The following is a 23,596-nucleotide window of genomic DNA, read 5'->3' as shown; positions in this document are numbered from 1 at the left end:
CAGGGTCATTTAGCTGGAAAAAAATCAGTAAATGCATGAAAAGAATTTGTTTGCACATAAAATTTCTCCGCGTTTCAAATGCCAAAACACATAACTACCCTAACTATTACAGACATTCCCTCCTGGGTGTGAAACACAGAAGAAAGTGATGATAGTGAAGCTGATCACATCCCAGATCTTTGGGTGTGAAACTTTTTCTTCGTGTGTGTCCCTTTGCGCCGTAACCATGGAAAATCTTCATCATTTAACGGGATGCTCGGGTCAATATTCACTGTGAATGGAGCAATTTCATCAAACTTTTCATAATCTTCTGACTTGTCTGTCTTGTCATCCACTCCCACGATGTTTCTCTTCCCAGAAAGAACTATGTGCCGCTTTGGCTCATCGTACGATGCATTCGCTTCCTTATCTTTTCTTTTTCTTGGCTTGGTAGACATGTCCTTCACATAGAAAACCTGTGCCACATCATTGGCTAGGACGAATGGTTCGTCTGCATACGCAAGATTGTTGAGATCCATTGTTGTCATTCCATACTGCGGGTCTTCCGTTACCCCGCCTCGTGTCATATTGACCCATTTGCGCCGAAACAAAGGGACCTTTAAACCACGTCGATAGTCAAGTTCCCATATGTCCTGTATATAACCATAATATGTTTCCTTTCCCGTCTTGGTTTCTGCATCAAAGCGGACGCCACTGTTTTGGTTGGTGCTCTTCTTATCTTGGGCGATCGTGTAAAATGTATTACCATTTATCTCGTACCCTTTGAAAGTCATTATATTCGAAGATGGTAACTGGGACAGCAAGTACAGGTCATCCTCAATAGAGGTGTGATGCATGGTACGTGTCTGCAACCAGCTGGCGAAACTCCTGGTTTGTTCATGTGTAATCCAGTCATCAGACCGCTCCGGGTGTTTGGGGCGTAGCAAATTCTTGTGTTCATCCATATACGGAGCCACCAAGGCGGAATTCTGTAGAACTGTGTAGTGTGCTTCAGTGAGAGAATGTCCGTCCATACATATTATTTGTTCCCCTCCTAGCGTGCCTTTTCCATCCAGTCTGCCCTTATGCCGCGATTCAGGAACACCAATCGGCTTAAGGTCAGGAATAAAGTCAATACAAAACTCAATGACCTCCTCATTTTGATGGCCCTTGGAGATGCTTCCTTCTGTCCTAGCACGGTTATGAACATATTTCTTTAAGACTCCCATGAACCTCTCAAAGGGGAACATATTGTGTAGAAATACAGGACCCAAAACGTTAATCTCTTCGCATAGGTGAACTAGGACGTGCGTCATGATGTTGAAGAAGGATGGTGGGAACACCAACTCGAAACTGACAAGTCATTGCACCAAATCATTCTGTAACCTTGGTATGATTTCTGGATCGATTACCTTCTGAGAGATTGCATTGAGAAATGCACATAGCTTCACAATGGCTAATTGAACGTTTTCCGGTAGAAGCCCCCTCAATGCAACCGGAAGCAGTTGCGTCATAATCACGTGGCAGTCATGAGACTTTAGGTTCTGGAACTTTTTCTCTGCCATGTTTATTATTCCCTTTATATTCGACGAGAAGCCATACGGTACCTTAATATTGAGCAGGCATTCAAAGAAGATTTCCTTCTCTTCTTTGGTAAGAGCGTAGCTTGCATGACCCTGATGTATGCCGTCTTCTCCGTGCATACGTTGTTGGTCCTCCCGTGCCTCAGGTGTATCTTTTGTCTTCCCATACACGCCCAAGAAGCCAAGCAGGGTCACGCAAAGATTCTTCGTCACGTGCATCACATCGATTGCGGAGCGGACCTCTAGGTCTTTCCAATATGGCAGGTCCCAAAATATAGATTTCTTCTTCCACATGGGTGCGCGTCCGTCAGCGTCCTTCGGAACAGGTTGTCCGCCAGGACCCTTTCCAAATATCACCTTCAAATCCTTGACCATATCATGTACATCAGCACCAGTACGGTGGCGAGGCTTCGTCCGGTGATCCACCTCACCTTTGAAATGCTTGCCTTTCTTTCTTATGGGATGCCTGCTCGGAAGAAATCGACGATGTCCCAGGTACACATTCTTCTTACAAGTATTCAAATATATACTGTCGGTATCATCCAAACAGTGCGTGCATCCGCGGTATCCCTTGTTTGTCTGTCCTGATAGGTTACTAAGAGCTGGCCAATCATTGATGGTCACGAACAGCAACGCCTTTAGGTCAAATTCTTCCCCCATGTGCTCATCCCACGCACGTACACATGTTCCATTCCACAGTTGTAAGAGTTCTTCAACTAATGGCCTTAGGTACACATCAATGTCGTTGCCGGGTTGCTTAGGGCCTTGGATGAGCACTGGCATCATAATGAACTTCCGCTTCATGCACAACCAAGGAGGAAGGTTATAAAAACATAGAGTCACAGGCCAGGTGCTATGGTTGCTGCTCTGCTCCCCAAAAGGATTAATGCCATCTGCGCTTAGACCAAACCATACGCTCCATGCGTCATCTGCAAACTCCTTCCTGTACTTTCTTTCGATTTTTCTCCACTGCGACCCGTCAGCGGGTACTCTCAACTTTCCGTCTTTCTTACGGTCTTCTCTGTGCCATCGCATCGCCTTGGCATGCTCTTTGTTTTGTAACAAATGTTTCAACCGTGGTATTATAGGAGAATACCACATCACCTTGGCAGGAATCTTCTTCCTGGGGCGCTCGCCCTCGACATCACCATGCTCATCGCGGCTGATCTTATAGCGCAATGCACCACATACCGGGCAAGCGTTCAAATCCTCGTACTCACCGCGGTAGAGGATGCAATCATTAGGCCATGCATGTATCTTCTGCACCTCTAACCCTAGAGGGCAGACAGCCTTCTTTGCTTCGTATGTACTCTCGGGCAATTCGTTGTCCTTTGGAAGCATATCCTTTATCATTACCAGCAACTTTCCAAATCTCTTGTCAGATACACCATTCTCTGCCTTCCATTGCAGCAATTCCAGTGTGGTGCCCAGCTTTTTCTTGTCACCTAGGCAATTCGGGTACAACAATTTTTTGTGATCCTCTAACATGCGCTGCAACTTCTTCTTCTCCAAATCACTTGCGCAGTTTCTCTTTGCATCGGCAATGGCCCGACCTAGATCATCAACGGGCTCATCTGATGCCTCTTCTTCAGATTCTTCCCGCATTACCGGCTCAGCTTCTTCCCCCATTGTTGTATCATCGTATTCAGGGAACCCATGCCCAGGATAGCTGTCGTCGTCCTCTTCTTCTTCATTGTCTTCCATCATAACCCCTCTTTCTCCATGCTTGGTCCAAACATTATAGTGGGGCATGAAACCGAACTCAAACAGGTGGACGTGAATGGTTCTTGACGTAGAGTAATTGCGACCATTCTTACAACCAGCACATGGACAAGGCATAAAACCATCCGCCCGCTTGTTTGCCTCAGCCGCAAGCAGAAAAGTATGCACGCCCTCAACGAACTGGGGAGAGCATCGGTCATCGTACATCCATTGCCGGCTCATCTTCATTACACAACACCGAATAGACCAAATTAATACAAGTTCATACATAAAGTTCATACAACACTTAAATGCAACAAACAAATAACTCTCTAGCTAAAGCATTTAAATGCAACAACAAATGCGATCAAGATCGCAACTAAGGTAACAATTGATCCAACAGCATAATGATACCAAGCCTCACTATCGATGGCATATTTTCTAATCTTTCTAATCTTCAAGCGCATTTTCTCCATCTTGATCTTGTGATCATCGACGACATCGGCAACATGCAACTCCAATTCCATCTTCTCCCCCTCAATTCTTTTCAATTTTTCTTTCAAGTACTCGTTTTCTCTTTCAACTAAATTTAACCTCTCGACAATAGGGTCGGTTGGAATTTCCGGTTCACATACCTCCTAGATAAAAATATCTATGTCAACTTGATGGGCATAATTTGTCATAAATACGAAATGCAACAAATAGTTTTAAAAGAAATATACCACATCCGAATCATAACAAGGACGAGGGCCGACGGGGACGGATATCAAAACCATGGCACTATGTATAACAAACAACGTACGGGTAAGATAATTATTACACGAGTAACTATATATCCAAATCACACAAACATCAATTTTTTATATAAAATTTCATGAACAAGAGGCTCACCACAAGCTGGTGCTGGCGACGGGACGGTGCGGACGATCGACGGTGGTTACGACGGAGATTTAGAAGGCACTAAGTAAACCACACCTACATATGCAAACTAAGTGTTATTTTGACCTCAAATTGCATATAAATCAAATACTAGCACATATATATATTTCCTCCCAAATTACTAAACTCACAAATTAATAACTATATAAAGCATTGCAAGAGCTAATCTAGCAATGAGAGATGAAAGGACAAAGTTGCTAACCTTTGTGATCACTTGAATGGATGGGGGCCTTCAAATCTTGACAAATTTTGGGCAAAATGTGTGATGAGCTCGAGGGGAGAAGAGAAGAACAGAGAGGAGAGGAGAGGGGAAAGGGGGGAGAACAGAGCGAGCTGGACGAAGGGTTTATATGCAGGAGGACCTATAGTACCGGTTCGTGGCACGAACCGGTACTAAAGGTGCTAGAGGGGGCCCAGACTGACAACATCCTGCCACCACCCTCATTAGTACCGGTTCGTGGCACGAACCGGTGCTAAAGGTTAGCCATGAACCGGTACTAATGAGAGCGGCCCGGCTAGCCGTTTGAACTGGCACTAATGTATACATTTGTGCCGGCTCTAATACAAACCGGCACTAATGTGCTTCACGTTTGACCCTTTTTCTACTAGTGCTTCCTTTTCTCATCTCTGAAGAACAGAGTGCTTTCGTGCCTGGGCGCTTGATCTCCGACAATGTGTTGGTGGCATATGAGTGTGTCAATGCTATTCAGAAGAGCAAAAGGAAGAAGAGTTTGTGTGCTATCAAGCTGGATATGATGAAAGCCTATGATAGGGTGGAGGGGATTTTTCTTGAGCAGATTATGGCACAATTTGGCTTTGCTCCGCTGTGGGTTTCCATGATTATGCGGGGTGTGACCTTGTCTTGTTTTTCTGTAAAGCTTAATGGTGGGCGTTCAAGGAGCTTTTTACCCTCCCGGGATATGCGACAGGGCTTTGTCACCATATCTGTTTCTATTCAGTGTGGAGGGGTTTTCTGCATTACTTAAGAAGGCTCAGAATGACAAAAAGCTAAAAGGTGTGAAATTTGGGAGCACTGGCCCCCACATAACTCAACTCTTGTTTGATGATGACAACATTGTCTTCTTGGAGGGCATGAAGGAGAACATGAAGACCCTCAAAGAGATCCTTACCAAGTATGAAAAAGCGTCAGGACAAAAGGTAAGCTTGCAGAAGTCCTCCATTTTATTTGGGAGGAGGAGCCAACCTAGGATGAAGGAACAAATGAAACAGGCAGTGGGGATTCAGTCTGAAGCTCTGAGTGAGCGTTATCTAGGCCTCCCAACACTGGTTGGAAGGTAAAAGGATGGCACTTTCAAACACGTCACCGAATGCTCTAAAGTCAAAGTGTGTGGGTGGAAGGGTCAAGGATTATCAAAAGCAGCTAGAGAAGTACTTGTCAAATCTGTTCTGCAAGCGACTCCAACTTACACCATGAGTTGTTTTCACCTCTCGAAGAAGATGTGCCAGAATCTGACTTCGATCTCCTCTAAATTCTGGTGGGGTGCAATGAATGCTGAGCATAAGGTCCATTGGATCGCTTTGCAGAAGATGTGTGCAAGCAAGCAGGATGGAGGCATGGGATTTCGAGACCCCGAGGCATTTAACCAAGCTTTGTTGGCTAAGCAAGATTGGCGTATTTTGCAGGTGACATCCTCCCTTTGTGCTAGAGTCCTTAAAGCTAGGTACTTCAAAGATGACTCAATTCTGTCTGCATCGTGCCCAGCCGCGGGATCATTCACTTTCCGTAGCATCCTGCATGGTCGAGACCTCCTCCGCGAGGGTCTTATTTGTAGAGTAGGGATAGGGGCGCATATCAACATTCATCATTACCCATGGATCCCCCATAGCAGGAGCACAAGGCCACTGGGCCAAGTGTACATGCAGGGCATTAACAAGGTCACGGACTTGCTAAACCCTGATGGGATGACATGGAACGAGGAAGTGGTGGATGCGATGTTTTCTTCAGATGATGCAGAAGATGTGAAGCAAATAGCTATAGGAGGACCGAATGCTAAAGATTTTCTCGCATGGAATCTTACCCGAAATGGGGTGTTCACGGTCAAGTCAGTGTATCATCTAAGAATGTCTATGAACAGAGCGAGGTCTGGACAGCCGGAGTCCTCGAGCTCGATAGCAAAGCACAAGGGGTATTTGGCGCTGTGGGAAACGAGTGTTCCTAGTATGGTCAAGATCCATATGTGGTGTTTGATACGAAATGGTCTTGTTGTAGGTTCAGAGCTTCATCGAAGGCGGATCAAGCCGAGCGTTTTTTGTGTTGTGTGTGCCCGCGAAGAGACCATGATGCATAAATTCTGGGGCTGCCAACATTCAGTCTTGTTCTGGGAGGAGCTGAGGGTGCACATGGGGTTGGCACTTGAGTTGCCACCCAGGCATATCGAAACGCAACGAGCCCTAGCCTCTTGGTTGCTTGAATGGTTTGCTCGTGCTTCTATCGACGAGAAGGAGTTGATGCTCCAAGCAGCTTACAGCCTTGGGCTAGCAAGAAACGAGGCCAGAGACGGGAGGAGGATCGCACAACCACATGAAATTATAGCTACAGTGCAGATGCAGATTTCGGATTGGAGAGCATCACATGAGATGAGGGCGCCACAACCGGAGCGAAAAACCGTTCAGCGGTGGGAACCTCCTGAAGCTGGCTGGGTGAAGATCAACTCCGACGGCGCGGTCTCCAGGAATGGGGAAAGAGGAGGAGGCGGCGCGGTCCTGCGGGATCACCAGGCGGCGTTCAGAGCCGGGTCATGCCAACTCTTCCCAAATTTTTTTGATCTTGAGATGGTGGAAGCTCTAGCATGCCGAAGTGCAGTCCGCATGGCGATCAATCTGAACGTAAGGAGGGCGCATGTCGAGCTGGACAGCCTAGCTCTTGTGCATATGCTTAATAATCCGTAGAAGAACCTCTCTGCGGTTGGGCCATGGGTTCAGGAGATCAAGACCTTGCTCCGTGGTATGGACGAGGCCAAGGTGACGTGGATTTGTCGATCGAGGAATGTTGCCGCTCCTAAACTAGCGAAAGTAGGTGCAGGAGAGTGACGTTCGGAGATTTGGGTGGAATCACCATCAGACTTTATTTTAGATGTAATTTCAAACGAGATTCCTAGCTTTGGTTAAATAAAGCGGCATGATTTTCCCCTAAAAAAACTCATAAAACCATGAAAGTATTACACGAAACTACACTACCTTTCCGCTTAGATGATCACACCTCCTGCTCACGAAAAAGTATAGAAATTTCCTTGGAAAATAACAACCTTTGGCCTTTGGCTTTTGAAATGAACATCGAAGGCATCAGCATTTTTGTCGAAAGTAATTATTCCACGAGCCTCGAATAATCCTAGCAGACGAACCCACGTGTTTGGTGGGTCCGTATGGGCATGCATGCAGCACGCAGCCAATCAACGATCGGCAGAGAGAAAGAGACGTCGCATCGTTGGGCGGGCCGACACCGGGACGTGGTGGCAGAAAAAGAGAGGGCCGCGCGGCATTATCGTCCAGCGCGAGGAGAAACCGCGTCGACCGGCCACCGCAAACAGCAAACGCAATGAAGCCCCCCGGGCGCCTCGCCACCGCCGCGCTGCTCGTCGCGGCGTCGCTGCTGGTCATCACCCTCCTCACCTCGCCGCTGCCGCTGCTGCCGCTGCTCCCGTGCCTGCCGGCCGTCACGGCGCCCTCGGGCGACGGGTACGCGCCCCCGGGCCTCACCGCGCTCGCCGACGCCGCGCTCTACTACGCCACCACGCCCGACGTCCCGCAGCAGTCGCGCGACGAGATCTCGCTCTCCCTCGCCGTGCTGCGCCGCCGCGCGCCGCTGCGGCTGCTGGTGTTCGGGCTCGGCCACGACTCGCCGCTCTGGCACGCGCTCAACCCCGGCGGCGTCACCGTCTTCCTCGAGGAGGACCCGGAGTGGTACCGCATCGTGCGCGCGCAGTCGCCGTTCCTGCGCGCGCACCTCGTCAGGTACCGCACGCGCCTCGACCACGCCGACGTCCTCTTCCGCTCCTACCGGAACTTCCCCACCTGCGTCCCCGGCGCCGACGCCGAAGGCGACGTCCCCTTGCGGGTCCGCGGCAACGCCGACTGCCCGCTGGCGCTGCACAACCTGCCGCCCGAGGTGTACCAGAACGACTGGGACATGCTCATGGTGGATGCGCCCAAGGGGTACTTCCCGTCGGCGCCCGGCAGGATGGCGGCTATATGGACGGCGGCGGCGATGGCGCGGGCCAGGCGCGGCGAGGGGGACACCGACGTGTTCCTCCACGACGTGGACCGCAGGGTGGAGAGGATGTACGCCGAGGAGTTCCTCTGCGAGAGGTTCCGGGTGGGGGAGACCGGCCGGCTCTGGCACTTCAGGATCCCGCCGGTGTCACGGCGGAACGGCACGGCCGGCGGCGGCGACAACAGGCCCTTCTGCTGACGATGCGGACTTCCGAGGGGTGTTGTTAGAAGATGGCCTCATCGGTGCAAGTGTAAGCGCCCTGTTGCTGTTCTTCTTTATTGATTGTACTGTACAAGTCGGGCACAGCACACAGTATGCTCATGTGCTGAGTTGACAGGTGTAGTAATTAGGCGCTTTGCTTGCTGCAAAAATATACTGTATGAAATAATAAAGGGACCTCACGTGTCCTTTTTTTTTGGGTGAAGGGGCCTGGTAGAAGTGGGCTCAGAAACAGGCTGTGGTGTAATCAGTCATATTTATTACTCCCTAAGATGGTTGTGTATATACATCTTGTATTATGAGACGGGAATACCTTAGAGCAATTAAAGATAATATAAACAGGTTGTAAGCATTTAAATGACATATTTTTGGTTGAGTTGAAAGAGAGGAAATGATAGACAAGAGAACGGGTTGTAGATTAAGAGTCAACTGCAGCACGAACTCCAAAGAACTCGGCGAAATTGTGAGGTGGGCTATATATTAATAAAGAATACATATTTTTAGCTAACTACTCCCCATTCCCAAAATATAAGGCGCGGTCAACGTTTTCTGATCTTTGACACAATTTTGACTATGATTTTCGCTTATAGTATGTCGATAGAATTAATATAAAGGTTTATGAAATAAAACCATTTGTAAGACAAATATGATGATATCATTTATACAAGCTAGATCCATATAATTTTGTTTATATTAGCAGTCAAAGTTGTGCATCAAAGAGGCCTTTCTTCTGACGATGCAGGTTTCCGAGGGGTGTTTTTAGAAGATGGCCTCATCGGTGCAAGTGTCAAGCCCTGTTGCTGTTCTGCTACCATGTTCTCTTTATTGATTGTACTGTACATGTCGGGCACAGCACACAGTGTATGTTCATGTGCTCAGTGCTCAGTTGACAGGTGTAGTGCTTGCTGCAAAAATATACTGTACTCCCTCCATTTCACAATGTAGTGCTTTCTCTATCCACGTGCTTCAACTTTGACCGTAAATTTAACTACCAAGACCGATTGCGGCGGGAGCAAAAATTATATCAGTGAATTCGTATTCGAAAGAAGTTTTCAATTATATAATTTTTTCTCCCGCCGCAGTTGGTCTCGTTGGTTAAATTTATGGTCAAAGTTGGACCTCGGGAAGCGCGGGCGCACTATATTTTGGAATGGAGGGAGTATGAAATAATAAGGGACCTGACGTGTCCTTTTTTTGGGGTGAAGGGGCCTGCCGGCCTGGTAGAAGTGGGCTCAGGAGCAGGCTGTGCTGTAATCAGTCATATTTGTCACTCCTCCGTCCATCCCATAATATAGAACATGCGAGTATATTGAGGGTCTCTTTGATTCAGAGGATTTTTATAGGATCTTTAAAGGATTAGAATCTTTAGGAATTTTTCCTACGTTGATCGTTTGATTCATAGGGTTGAATCCTGTAGGATTTTTTCCTAAGGATTCATTTGTACTACATTTTATAGGAATTCTAACATCCACTCCAACCTCTTAGAAGAAATCCTTTGTTTTTCCCGTGACACAATCAAACAAACCCAAATCTTAGGGCCTCTTTGATTCACAGGATTGCAAAAACACTGGAATAGAAAGAATACAGGAAATCTATAGGGTTGCAATTGTAAAACAGAGGATTGAAGAACAGTGAAAGTATAGGAATATGAAACAAATGGAACGTTTGAAATGCAGGAACTGAAATCAAAGGAATGCATTATTTAGTAGAGAAACCATGCGCTGGTATGCAACTTTGTTCCTCTTGCCTCGGTCTTTGTGTAAAAAAGAGGTCTGACTCAATGTTTCACTTCATGCGAAATCACAGGAAACCAACAGTGTTTCTCTGGATTGCAACAGTATTCCTCCATACTTGTTCCTGCAAATCAAACATCGCTACAGTAGCAAATCCTATGGAATGAGAATTCCTGCGTTTTTCCTATGAAAAATCCTTCAAATCAAAGGAGGCCTTACAGGGATCCAATGGACATGCCATTTCAATCCTACGTTTTCCCTATTTCTGTGTTTTTGCAATCCTATGAATCAAAGAGGCCTGATTGTATTATGAGAAGGGAATACCTTAGAACAATTATAATAAGATAATACAAGCAGGTTGTAAGCATTTGAATTTGAATATTATATTTTTGTTGAGCTGAAAGAGAGGAAATGATAGCTAAGAGAAACGAGTTGTAGATTAAGAGTCAGCTGCAGCCAAAAAACTCATTGAAAAAAGGATAAATGACTTTAAAAAAATCAAAAAAATTGTGCGGTAGAAAATTTGATGCGTGAGGCCCGCTTCAAATTTCGAATCATTTGGACATTTGAGCAGCTCTCAGCAAAAAAAATAAATCGGACCAAAACAGTACATGAACAGTAAACTTTTTTACAGACAATCAATTTGTCTTTTTTGCTGAGAGCTGCTGAGATGTCCAAATGATTTGAAAATTGGAGCGGACCTCACACATCAAATTGTCTACCATACAAGTTTTTCTTGGAATTTTTTGAATTTTTCTAGTATTTGTTTTGATTTTTTTTGTTGCACGGGTGCAGCCTCGCATTCGATCCCCTCGATGAAGATGCACTCTCCCTGCACGACCTCGAGCAGCCACCGCCGCCATCACCGTCCCCGCGCGGCCACGCCCCGCCAGGCCTCGTGGGAGTTCGTCGAGTGCATGATGGGTCTCCGGCTCTCCGCTAGCAGCAACAGTCGCCTGCTACCACGCCCCGGCCCTCCTCCGGTTTGTGGTCGGTCATGGGGTCAGCGGATCTCGCCGTCCAGGCCTCCGCTGGAGTAAGGTGACGACCACCATCGCCCGGCTCCGCCACCATCGTCGATAGATATGCCGAACACACTCATACCCATCGTGTCTCGCTCTCACCTCCTTCCCGGTCCCGACAAAGACAAACTCGCCCTACAAACCATCTGCACGACGTCGCCGCTGCCACTCCGATCTCTCTCTCACCCCGTCGGATGCCGCTGCCTCTCTCTCATCTCTCCCAATCTGATGGCGGTGATGGGAGGAGGAGCAGCGAGGTGGCGGAAGGAGACGGGATCAAGAGGAGAGAAGCAAGTAGCAGTGTCGACAACAAGCGTCAGTGGCTGATTTGGCAGGGAAAGGAATGAACGACAGATTGGTGGCGGCTGATTCGGCGGCAACAGAGCAGCCACGACTAGCCTGTTCGCCGAGGAATGTGTTAGGAATTAATTAATTAGGTTAATTAACTATTAATCACTGCTATGTCGGTGCCACTTTTGGCAACTGCCTCCTTTTTGTAACCGCCTTGTAAAATGGGTATAAATACCCCAATCTTCAATCAATAAAATAACTGTTCATTCATATATCTGTTTTCCATCCGCTCCTCTCTCTCGATTCTCTCTAACACGTTATTAGCACTTTTGCTCTCCGCTGAGAAATGGCCACAGGAGAAGAGAAGAATGCCGCCGATTCGATTAGCCATATTCCCGTCCACAGCAGTAATCAATGGACATGCTTCTGTAAAAGAGGAAAACTGGATCAGGACATTCTTCAATTTGTTTTTGTCTTCTTGCAACCAATCAAAAATCTAATAACAAATTCTGTTTTGCAAATCGCTTCATCCGGCGTATGCTCGTGGTGAGATGGATTGATCGCTACTCAAACGAAAATAGGAAGAAATTCTCAATCAAGAAGAATAGAAGAATCTGCATCAAGAACAAGAGAAAAGAAGGGAAGAAGCCCCAGCGAGCGTACCTCGGCGTTTGGCGACGACGGCGTCCTCCACCTCTCGGATGCAGCATTCGACGCGGCGCTCCTCCCTCAGGCGGAGCACGACCACGGCGCGGCATACCCTCCAGTACAGGCGGCGTGTCCTCGGGGTAACCAATGGCCGGCGCCTAGAACGGCGATCTCCACCGCGGCGGCACCGGTAGCACGACCAGCCCACGACACTACAGCAACGTCGACGCAGCGGCCGAGGACGCAGCGACGCCAGGCAGCGCCCTCTGGCGCGCGGCGTTGGACGAGCAAGCCCTCTGGCGCCACCCGCCCACCCCCGGTCTCTCCTTCTCCCGGTTACACTGGTACGCAGCGGCGGTGCCGGTGCTATATGTGCATACCGAACAAATCGATTGATTCCAGATGCATTGAGGATGACGATAGGAAACCTTATCTCTTCGGCCATTTGAGACTAAGCCCTTCTAGTTTCTTTTATTGGCAAACAAGTCATCAGACTTAATACTACACGAACATAAGTCATCAGGCTTACTGTTTTAGATTTTGGTTAATACCGTAGTATATCATATCGGTTGAGTCCCAAGGCATTGAGCTATGTTGATGGATGGGTCGATCATTACATCTGCAATGGACCCCAATATACTAGTGCTATTCTTTACAATAAGTGCAACACCTATGTTTTGCAATTGATTTTTTTTCTCTTGCAAATCATGATGTAAATTCAAAACAAGGATTATACTTAATTTGACTACACCATATTATATTTTGGAATCACAAGGTATTGATGGCATCTACTGCGTAATTTGCAGATTATCCATCAGTACTGTGAGGTCTACATCTTGTCATTTTGATAAGATGACTACCTTCGAAGTGATCTTCCAAATATTAATATTATATGTGACTACCTCAATATATCATAAGGTAATACTGGCATCTACTGCAAATTTTGCAGACTATCCACTATTACTGCAAGGTCTACATCATGTCATTTTGACAGATGACTACCTTCAAAGTGATTTCATACATTTTGCATAACATAAGGTAATAGAATTATGAACATCTACTGACAAAAGTCAGACTATGTTTTTCTATTACTGCGAGATCTACACCGCATCCGGTGACTATCTTCAAAGTGTTATTCTATATAAATGAAGGTCTACACATATGAGTGTATAGCATCAGCTATCATAAAAAAAAATTGCTCCTCTGAAGCAATTGTTGTTGTTCACTAAAAAAAAGATATTTACTCTCATAATAAAAGGTATTCATGCATGAACACTACATGCTGAAACGGCAAATATTTTCCACAAATATCATTTATTCAAGCCTCATTTTGCTTTAATATGTCATAGACAACTATGCAAATATTTGCACATACCAGTAATTACCTTCTATTACATTGGTAAAATACATGGCAGTGGAGCCTATGTCACTATTTTAATTATAGTGTCGTCCATTCATTAAAATGGATACCACAATTTATAGAAATTGTTGAGTGTCTCAAACACTATTGATAGGTCCACATCAAATTGTGGTTATACTTTTATAGTGACTAACCAATGATAAACATGAAAAGTCTATGTGTTTTGGCAGTGACTCTGAAGTCACATATTTTCTCAAGAATGAAGTCCAAAACATTAGCAATGATTTCATCACATCTATTGTATTGAAGGATACACCCAGGTTCACCAAGGATCATCTTGGCCATGAGTATTTTCATGTAACACATGCCTGACATTTCCAAATGCACTAAATTCAAGATTAGGTGGGAGTATTTATTTTAAGATGATTCATGACATCAGTCATTGTGTCCACCCGTGGCCTATTGCCACTACAACTCCACCTTCTGCAATGGCTATTCTCTTGATAGCTAAGTATATATATGTTGCATTTTATATGTCATCAACTTCACTTAGTTCTCAAACTAACTAATTATGGATGTATTTATTCACTACAATTTTTCCCTTGAGAGAAACATGCTGCCATGAGCACATCACGATTGATCACCCATTTGATTTCAAAACATCAAGTCTATTGCATCTCACAATTCTGTCACTTTAATCAACTTTAAGTTGAGATCTCGTGATCAAATATTTTCCTATATACAGATCCAGTTGAAAAGCCCTTAATGCACTTTACATCCTCTTAAGATGGTACTACCTTTTTTTATGATCAAGAAACATGGAATTTCTTAAAATCATCAGATTCACCCAATGGGTGCTATACCATAATTTAAAATTCATGCTAGTATCGAGAATAGTATGCAAGTTAGTTGTCACAAAATAGAACTATGAGGAATTCGAAGTAAAGTGGAGGCTAATAGACAACCAAAGACGGAATTATCTCTTAAGAATCGGTCATTTTCAAATGATCAAAAGACAACTCTCAAGTTTATCAGATGCGTGGTTATATAAATATTGTACCTATGTTTACCAAACCCTCAAACATATGGTCGAACCACATCACAAATTTATTAAAAGGCAAATAAGTTCAATGGGATAAATTTGAAAATTTGCAAATAACAACCAGATTCTGGTAAAGAATTGTTCTCAGAATCTTCATCAGAAGGAGGACCAAAATCTAGTGCAGAAAATGGAGGATGAACTCATTTGCACTCAATAATATCGGAGACCTTAGGTAATCTCCTAATTATTCCCAAAAATAGCATTAACCTGTACTTGTACTACTACATGTAGTAGGATATTCAATATCCCATCACTTGGATACAATATTTAATAAATTTGATAGCATGGTTAAATTCATACTTAGTATTGTTGCGTACGAAATAATTTTCTAAATATTAATAAATTAAATGTCTATTTTGATAGACTTATCCATCCTGGTTTGGGGATGATTAGAAAATTATTGACAATTCTGTTGGTCACAACTTAACAAGTTGCAAAATATCCCAAATCATCAGATTTTATGCGCACTAGATGTGCCATAGGGGAAATCAGTTTTAAGGCACTCTCACCTTAAAATTCTAAATGAGCCACTCAATCTTCCTTGAATACATTAAGAAGACATATGTGGATTAGTTAACCATTATGTGGAATTATTCAGATACTTCATGGTACTCATAGGAACATTTATAAAATGATTTCAAGTGTGTCTCTTATCACACACAAACATGCATGATCTTACTAAATAAATTGCTCAACTTATCAAAGTAGGAGCAAATTCTCCTGAAAACAGGATCGAAAAACCCATTCGAATGGACAATGTCATTGAAATCATTTCACAAGCAATGTCCGATTATATTTTTGTATGCTATGTACATACCCAGAATGGTTTAACTAAATTTCTTATCAAAGATAGTGAAATGAATTACATGACCAATCTTAAAGAATTGTAAATTTACCAGCCTCTTGCTGGACACATACGGCCTTACACACCATAAGTATGATCTAAATCATACCAACTGCATTTCATACTACTTTCCCCTTGTAGTAACTACGTGGAAATCAACAAAGTATTTCCCATCTGCGATAATTCGGTTACATACCGATATCACCACTCCAGCATACATCAATGGGCACTCACAGAAAATCGGGGATCTATGTGAGGAATAATAATTTATCCGTCAATCAAAATTATTCATAGTCCGTACGCTGATTGCATCAGCAATAAGGATATTTTCGGCATTAGGGGGAGATAAGTACCACAAAGAATGCCGAAAAAATAAATTAGAAATGTTATTGACATTCAATCCTTATATCCACGTCTCAAAGAATCTGAACTAGAAGTTTAGAGAATTATATATTTGCAACACATTGCAAATCTGCCACATACATTTACTGATGACAAGGTGTTACTAAATTATATATTCCTGCAGTAAAGTGTCAGAAGAGTGGAGGTACCTGATAAACCACTCTTCTCCCCAAATGAGAGCAAGAGGGGAGAAAATCTGACAATACGAGATATAACTTCTCATATGCTTCCACGGAAACAGAGGAAATCACATCCTCAACTAGTAAATGTAATTCAACATCAAGTTGAAAGACACCTCACTGGATGCTCATCATCCAATGCCCGGCATAAAGGTGCACAAATGTTTTGGTGCCGGGACATCGAAACACCTTGACTCCATTTGTTGTAGGAAATCACAAGGAGTTAAAAAGGAGTACATATTTTATCCACAAACTTCAATGATTCCAGCAGGATCATATAAACTAAAGACTACATTTGTCGACATATATTTCTTCTCAAATTGCTAAAACCTTTTGGGCCCAGAACCAAAATCCATGGTAGAGTGCCTCTTGCACTCATATTGGTTCACATAAAAAGGAAGCAAGTAATGAAGGATAGCACTCGCTCAACAAATGAGTGGTATTTACTGCAGTAATACCTACTCCTCATAAGTATCTTCCATATGGAATACTAAAAACTTCTCATTCATAGACAAAGTCAATGAGGTGGTGAGAAAGCGAGGCTTGTAGCAAAAGGGTTCACGCAGAGATCCGACATCGATCACGATGTGACATACCCTTATGGTATTAGTGGAATTATGTTTCGATACTAAATATCATAGGCAGTACAAATAATACCATGCAGTTAATGGATGCAGTGACTACATACTCATATGGATCACTCATTTCGGATATCTATTTTAAAGTTCCTGAAGGGCTTAAAATTCCGAATCCAAAGATAAATCGTAGCATGTTTTGTGTAAAACTTCAAAGTCACTCTATGACTTGAAATAGTCGGAAATCATATGGTACTACCGACTAAATGAGTTCCTTCTTCAAAGGGATTACTCAAAGAATGATGATTACTTCTGTGTTAATAAGGAAATCCAAAATTGGTTTTCCTTATATCACTTAGTGTATATCGATGACTTCATCATCAATGCCTATACAAGACCTAAACATATACAAAATCATCTCAAGGCGGAAAATTTGGATTAAACCAAATTTAGCTTAAGTTTACAACTTGAGCATTCTCTCAAGAATACATATCAGTCTACATATATCCAAAACATATTTGAGAAGTTCAATGTGGATATATCACACCAACAAAACGTATATGGTCGATATGAGGAATATTAACTTATATCTCAAGTTCATAATAAATCTTGAACAATTCCATCAGGAAAATCAAGATTTGACCATGATATTGGCTCTTTACTTGACCCCAACAAAGCCATATCAATGACTGAATTTGATGGAATAGCCTTCTTATGGAATTCATATAAATAGAATTTAATGGCTACTTCCCCTTATCATTCTGACATAATTACTTTATCTAAAGGCATTGAAAATATGGTTGGCTTAGCAGAATGATTAACCACACTCAAAACCATGTGGTTGAGATTCATCAGAGTAACATAACTTGATTTATCAAGATGCTACCACTTGTATTACTCAATACATACAGGTTATATGAAGAGCAATATCACAAAGCACATTGCTCGAGATCACTTATCCTCATGAATTATAGAAAAGTGATGAAATAGTTTGCAAACAAAATATTGGAAAAACCGACATATTATTCATAATGTCATGATCATGTCAATGTAATTGATGAGACATCCTCCAGATTTGCAAAGTTCAGGGGGAGTAATCTCCCAAAGTATAACCTGTTAACAAACATCAGATTACATATATTGTACTCTTTTTCCCTTCACGAGTTTTTCCCTAATGGTTTCTAATAAAAGGTTTTTAATGAGACAATATAGATACAAGTGTTCATATATGTCATATCATTTTCTCCTTATATTTTTCCCATTGGGTTTTAAAGGAGTTTTCGATGGCATATATAATCGCACTCTTTTCCTTTATGAGTTTTCTCTCAAAGTTTCTCATAACGGTTTTTAACGAGGCATGTCATACTTTCTTTTTTCCCTATCGGGGTTTTTAAAGAAAGTACTCAAGACATATTAATTGTTCTCTAAACTCATCGATGATTTTTCTCCTTCTTCAAAGGTTTTTATCATATGAGTTATCAAGAGACAATAATCATTATAAGTTGCATCATTTTCTCCTTATTATTTTTCCCACTGGGTTTAAAGGAGTTTTAGCAACATATCTGCACTATTCTCCTCATATTTTTCCCACAGGGTTTTTGGAGGAGACTTTCAAAATGAAGATGATGAACGTTCAAGGCAAATACATACTAGGAGGAGTCTATCAAGATGATGTATATTCACAAAGACAAGCATTGATTAGGGGGAGTGTTAGGAATTAATTAATTAGGTTAATTAACTATTAATCACTGCTATGTCGGTGCCACTTTTGGCAACTGCCTCCTTTTTGTAACCGCCTTGTAAACTGGGTATAAATACCCCAATCTTCAATCAATAAAATAACTGTTCATTCATATATCTGTTTTCCATCCGCTCCTCTCTCTCGATTCTCTCTAACAGAATGAACAGAGGAATTGCTTCTCAAAGGTAGTGTTGAATACCTCGTTTTTTAGGGAGTGTTGCATATCTCGTTGAACGTAGATGAGATTGATTATCTTTGCAAGTCTGTGATGTTGAGGACTTGGGGACTAGATTGGTTATTGAATTTTCCGCTAAAGGTATATATGCTTGATTTGTGTGCTTATGTCGATCGATAATGATACAGATTTTGGTGATACACAATATTTGTTATCTCTACTCCTAATGTCTCAGTTGGTAGGTTGCGTTCCGGATTTTATTTTCGTCACACCTCACTCGGTCTTTTTTGGTACTTCTTTGGTACTTCCTCCCACCATCCCTTCAACCGCGAAAAATCAAAGAAAACCCCGCGATCGAGTCCGCACACGCCCAAACTTCCAGGGTTTTTTTCGTCCCACCACTTTCGTCCGAGTTTTTTTCGTTGGTTTTTTCGTCCCCTCCCCACCCCACCCCACGCACGTAGCGAAAAAACACCCCGCAAAAAACCGCTCCTATCTATCCGTCGAGGACACAGAGCCGCCGTCCTCGTGCGATCTCGCTGCCGTCGCCCTCCGATCCGTTCCTCCTCGTTTCCCGAGGATACGCAGCTGGATCCGCCGATGCCGATCCAGGCAGACGCGGCCGTCGTGGATCACGAGGACACCGCCACCACCGGCGCCTCGGATACGTCGCCCGTTGCGGATTAGGATCCCCAGGACGCCGACGCCACCGCGGATCCACTGCCACGCACAGCTCGGGCCCGAGCCGCGATGGGCTCAGCTGTGGCCGCTGCCGCGTGCGCCCTTCGTCTCCAGGCTCGGCGAGCCCCGCCGCCAGCCACCCCCAACCCACACGGAGTGGGCCGCCTCGATGCACGCCTACTACGCGGCCGCCGCCTCCGCCGCCGGGATCCCCTATGCCGCGTGGCCGCTGCCGCCGCAGGCCCAGGTACGCGATGCGATCCTCCTCTCCTAGAGCCGCTCCGGAGCCGCAGACCCGCGGCGCGGCGCTGGTGGTGGCGTTGCCTTGTTGATGGCGGGCTTTGAGTTCTGATCAGTTTTCTTTCCTCTTTCGCGGCAGGACGCAGCAGCACGGCCTGGTGGCGGCCGGGCCGGGGGCCGCGTATGGCGCGCCGGTGCCGTTCCCCATGTACCACCACCCCGCGGCGGCGTACTACGCGCACGCGCACGCCTCCATGGCCGCGGTAAATGCCGAGCTCCCCTCCCTCGTTTATATTCTAGCGCATTGGACCTGACCGTACGTTGTGCGTCCGTGTTGTGAAATTGTCTGCTGCATTCTGCTCTGTGCAGGGGGTGCCTTACATGGCCGGCGAGTCTGCCTCGGCGGCAGGGAAAGGGAAGAGGGTGGGGAAGACACGACGTGTCCCTTCCGGCGAGATCAATTCCAGCTCCGGGAGGTACGGCGTGGTTTCTGTGCTTGCATGTGTGCGGTGTGCTCTTGTTTGTCTGTTGGCCGGGTGGGCTGAACTGAAATCAACTGATATGGCTTGCACAGCGGCGATGCCGGGAGCCAGGGGTCATCGGAGAAGGGAGATACGGGCGCCAATCAGAAGGTGCCTCGTTTGGCATTGTCTGGATTATGCTTTTTCTAGCAATATTTGATTGTTAGTTTTGGTTGATCCACAATTTCACTTATGCTTATGTATTCTGTCCAGGGCTCATCATCATCTGCGAAGAGGAGGAAGTCCGGCGCTGCAAATACAGAAGATGGGTTATCAGTTATCACAAACCATAATTCCTGGATACAAGGTATGATGGGTTAGTTTGGAAAGACAATGACAGTACCCGTTACACTTGGTAAAAAGGAAGAAGTGGGCTTGGATTTGTGTCATTGTGTCGGTTCGCATCCTTGTGCGGGCACCATGAGAGTGCTGTAATGGAGTAGTTTGTCTATGTTGGTAGTATGTGAGAATGACAGTTGGCATTTTCAGGTGAGCCATCTCAGGCTGCCACAGTGCAGAATGCTGTAACCGAGCCGCCATTGGAAGACAAGGAGAGGTCTACATCCAAACTGTTAGTTTTGGCACCTGGGAGGGCGGCACTCACCAGTGCTGCACCGAACTTGAATATTGGGATGGATCCCTTGAGCGCTTCTCCATCCTCCATAGTACAGGGGGAGGTGAATGCCGCAGCTTCTTCCCAGAGTAACGCTTCACTGTCTCAGATGGTATAGTTTTCCGTTATGAATTCTTTTCTTCAAAGGAAGGTCTCTGTTTCTTCCAGACCTCCAGCCTCTGCACCGTCATGATTTTTGAGAGCGTGGTAAAATTGGCAATTGTCATGAATGAATAGTAGTTTTCCTCTCATTTTGGAAAATACAAATAGTGCATTTACTTGCAACTTGGTTTTACTTTAGCCCTCTTTTATAAAAATGTGGTGACAAATAGCATGTAAATGTTTTTCAGATTGCATCTTATATGATTATAACAACCATACTTTCCTGCACTTGTTTATTTCCTGGTGAGCGTGTGGCACACTGTCACTAGAAGTAGAGAAATGATAGTTATAAAATTTAGGTTCAACGTTATGGACGTTTGACTGTTAAGTTAGGTCCGCACAATGATCTCTCGGCATGAGAGTGCTCCAGATAGGTTATGCTGGACATAATGTCTGAAACAATCACCCATTTTTGTTGTTTCAGAAATTTAAGCGATGGCTTCATAGTGAAGTATGCAATCACTAAAAGTTTTGGCCATCTGGGATCATCTCAGGCTTCCAGAATTTTAATTAGAATATACTTTCTACTGCTTCTTGAGCAATGCTGCCTAATATACTTGATTTGTTTTAACTGGACTTGATTACAGTAGGGATGTTTAGTCAAGTGTTCCTATGAGCTATTACCTGCATGTTGCTAAAATTATCTTCTGGGGATAATATATTTGACATTCTGAACTCAGCTGAACAGCGAAACATATCCAGTTTAGGCAAGTAAGACAACACTGTATCGATTTTCTAGGCCAGCAAATGAATTAACTTAAGATTATTTGATGGTATAAATTCTGAACTCAGTTGTCTTAGCCCCTATAAAGGTTAAATTTTCTCTTTAATGTTTAGGCTTCCAGGATACTATAGTATAGTAACACTGAGCAAATTAAGCTGGTCCACAGTTGAGGGAGAGGGGAGGGGGTGTGAGAGAGAGGGTGAGAAAGAGAGGGAGAGGGGAGGGGTGTGAGAGAGAGGGTGGGAAAGAGAGAAAGAGCGAGGGTGGGAGAGAGAAGTGGACAATGGTTGCTTCAACACCGCTGTGCGTATACTGCCATGTGACGAGGGAGTATTGTTCATAGACCATCCTATACACTACATGGATCTAAGATTTTGTGTAAGTTATCGTAACTCTTCATTCTATGTGGCATTAGTATCAACATGTTGAAACACTATTTCTTTTTTTACATAGTCCATGATACTAGAGTCAACACGAGGTCAAAAGTTTTGCGAGAAGGAAACTTTCCAGACGTTGGCAACATAATTTGATAGCTGGCCTGGGATAGACAAAGACATCTCATCGTGCAACATGGTAAGTATTTTGTCTAATGTTATCATGGTTTATTGTTATTTCTAATAGCTCCACTTGTAGATTTATCTTTCCTAGGCATTCATCGACAAAGAGGCATGTCGTCTATATATTATGGACCCTATTCAAACATCACAATCGTCAGAGGACAAAAATTTGAGTCATGCACTAAAATTTAAAAGTTTTGCAAGAGATTTCAAAGAAGCACTCGAAATAAAGCTGCCTGGTTGGAATTCCGATATATCTAAATGACAACGTTTATTTCCATTTGGTATTCCAACGAGTATAGAGGGGTAATGAATTCATAATAAAAATATTTATTTTTGTTATCATTATATTCTTTATATTATTAATTTAAAAAATTGCAGGAATGTGTCTGGCTATTTTGTTTTTCATTTTATGCATTGGTCAAGCCGGTTTGCGCGGTGAGTATTGTCCGTTATATGTTTTAAGACCTTCAGCATGAAATTTTCATACTAACTACATATATTGTTTGTGCAGGATGGGTATGAGTTGAGGAAGCAGTTTTTATTATACTTGTTAAAACATCGTGCGAGTGAAGCTAAATGCAACTTTCCTAATATTGTGAAAGAATTTCTTAGGCGCATCATCTAGATATTAATAGTTTTGTAATAGATGTGAAGGTCGAACATCGCTCAATTTGTTACATGGACATGTCGTTAATCTTTTTCTTTTATCAATTTATATTGCAAAAATGGTCTTCAATTATTCAATAATTGTGTTTGTGTTATATTGTTTGTACGTGTGAAATTTAACATGTAACTCTTGCAAACTATTTCAAGAGCCCGTGGCAACGCACGGGCACTCTACTAGTACGTATATAGGAGTAGTTATCAACCTATTGTTAGTTCTGCAACCTATTATTTATACACTTCCGTTTTGGTAGACCCCCTGTAAACACAAGGAAGGCTGAGATTGCCCAATACCCCTTCATAACAGAGGGTAGGATGGGCATATTTTGAAAAAGCTTCCCCCGCCGGCCCGCCCGCCCGCAAAAAAAAGGCGGAGGTATACGTATATGAATACAGCCCGCCCGTCCGGGAGGGAAAAAAATTAAACCGGCCGGCCGCACGCGCCTGGTGACGTGGCAGGAATGCAGACGTGCCCGCCCGCGATCACGGTGGTAGCCCTCGCAGTCAAGGCGTTGTATTTCGCGTCGCGCCGCACCCGTCACGGTCTCACCCCCCACGTCCCCCGACCCCACGCCAGCCCGCACTTGTCGCGTGCCCTGACGCCCGCCAATCACGGCGCCTGAGGCGCGCATGCACACAGGTGGTTGCACGCGCGTGCCGCCTGCCGGACGCCACCGCTGCCGCCGCTGTCGGCTCCTCGTGTGTCGC

At 44.3% G+C, this 23,596-nt stretch overlaps 3 protein-coding genes and 1 long non-coding RNA gene across 5 annotated transcripts; 3 read left to right on the top strand and 1 right to left on the bottom strand.

Moving 5' to 3' along the window:
- The first annotated feature begins 7,717 nt into the window (after window positions 1-7,717).
- Window positions 7,718-9,612, top strand: LOC119278652 (probable methyltransferase At1g27930). Its single transcript, XM_037559987.1, has 2 exons — window positions 7,718-8,683; window positions 9,395-9,612. Exon 1 carries the CDS (start codon window positions 7,759-7,761, stop codon window positions 8,629-8,631), a length of 873 nt encoding a protein of 290 aa, XP_037415884.1. The 5' UTR covers window positions 7,718-7,758; the 3' UTR covers window positions 8,632-8,683; window positions 9,395-9,612.
- A 2,326-nt stretch (window positions 9,613-11,938) lies between these two features.
- LOC119282422 lies at window positions 11,939-12,806 on the bottom strand. Its single transcript, XM_037562657.1, has 2 exons — window positions 12,362-12,806; window positions 11,939-12,124 (listed from the first exon to the last, which is right to left on the bottom strand). Exons 1-2 carry the CDS (start codon window positions 12,789-12,791, stop codon window positions 11,946-11,948), a joined length of 609 nt encoding a protein of 202 aa, XP_037418554.1. The 5' UTR covers window positions 12,792-12,806; the 3' UTR covers window positions 11,939-11,945.
- Window positions 12,807-19,264: 6,458 nt separating this feature from the next.
- LOC119278650 (DNA-binding protein EMBP-1-like) lies at window positions 19,265-21,825 on the top strand. The gene is made up of 6 exons (XM_037559985.1): window positions 19,265-19,652; window positions 19,785-19,908; window positions 20,015-20,121; window positions 20,220-20,277; window positions 20,380-20,473; window positions 20,656-21,825. Exons 1-6 carry the CDS (start codon window positions 19,621-19,623, stop codon window positions 20,895-20,897), a joined length of 657 nt encoding a protein of 218 aa, XP_037415882.1. The 5' UTR covers window positions 19,265-19,620; the 3' UTR covers window positions 20,898-21,825.
- Window positions 21,826-21,935: 110 nt separating this feature from the next.
- Window positions 21,936-22,900, top strand: LOC119278651. Of its 2 annotated transcripts, XR_005137911.1 has the most exons (4): window positions 21,936-22,043; window positions 22,119-22,238; window positions 22,604-22,660; window positions 22,737-22,900. It is a non-coding gene; the product is annotated as an uncharacterized LOC119278651 (long non-coding RNA). The 2 variants fall into 2 exon arrangements; XR_005137910.1 differs by having other exon boundaries at window positions 21,937-22,238.
- The last annotated feature ends 696 nt before the right edge of the window (window positions 22,901-23,596 follow it).

Source organism: Triticum dicoccoides, chromosome 3B (genome assembly GCF_002162155.2).
Source record: "Triticum dicoccoides isolate Atlit2015 ecotype Zavitan chromosome 3B, WEW_v2.0, whole genome shotgun sequence".
NCBI lineage: Eukaryota > Viridiplantae > Streptophyta > Magnoliopsida > Poales > Poaceae > Triticum > Triticum dicoccoides.
Note: the sequence above shows the minus strand (reverse complement) of the source record. Positions and strands in the feature narration are given on the sequence as shown.

Coding starts and splice junctions, on each gene's coding strand:
- LOC119278650 (XM_037559985.1), top strand. CDS start 19,621: ATGCCGCGTGGCCGCTGCCGCCGCAGGCCCAG. Junction 19,653..19,784: donor CGCTGCCGCCGCAGGCCCAG/GTACGCGATGCG, acceptor CTTTCGCGGCAG/GACGCAGCAGCACGGCCTGG. Junction 20,278..20,379: donor ATACGGGCGCCAATCAGAAG/GTGCCTCGTTTG, acceptor TATTCTGTCCAG/GGCTCATCATCATCTGCGAA.
- LOC119282422 (XM_037562657.1), bottom strand. CDS start 12,791: ATGGCCGAAGAGATAAGGTTTCCTATCGTCATCCTCAATGCATCTGGA. Junction 12,125..12,361: donor CGTCGTCGCCAAACGCCGAG/GTACGCTCGCTG, acceptor CCTCTTTTACAG/AAGCATGTCCATTGATTACT.
- LOC119278652 (XM_037559987.1), top strand. CDS start 7,759: ATGAAGCCCCCCGGGCGCCTCGCCACCGCCGCGCTGCTCGTCGCGGCG.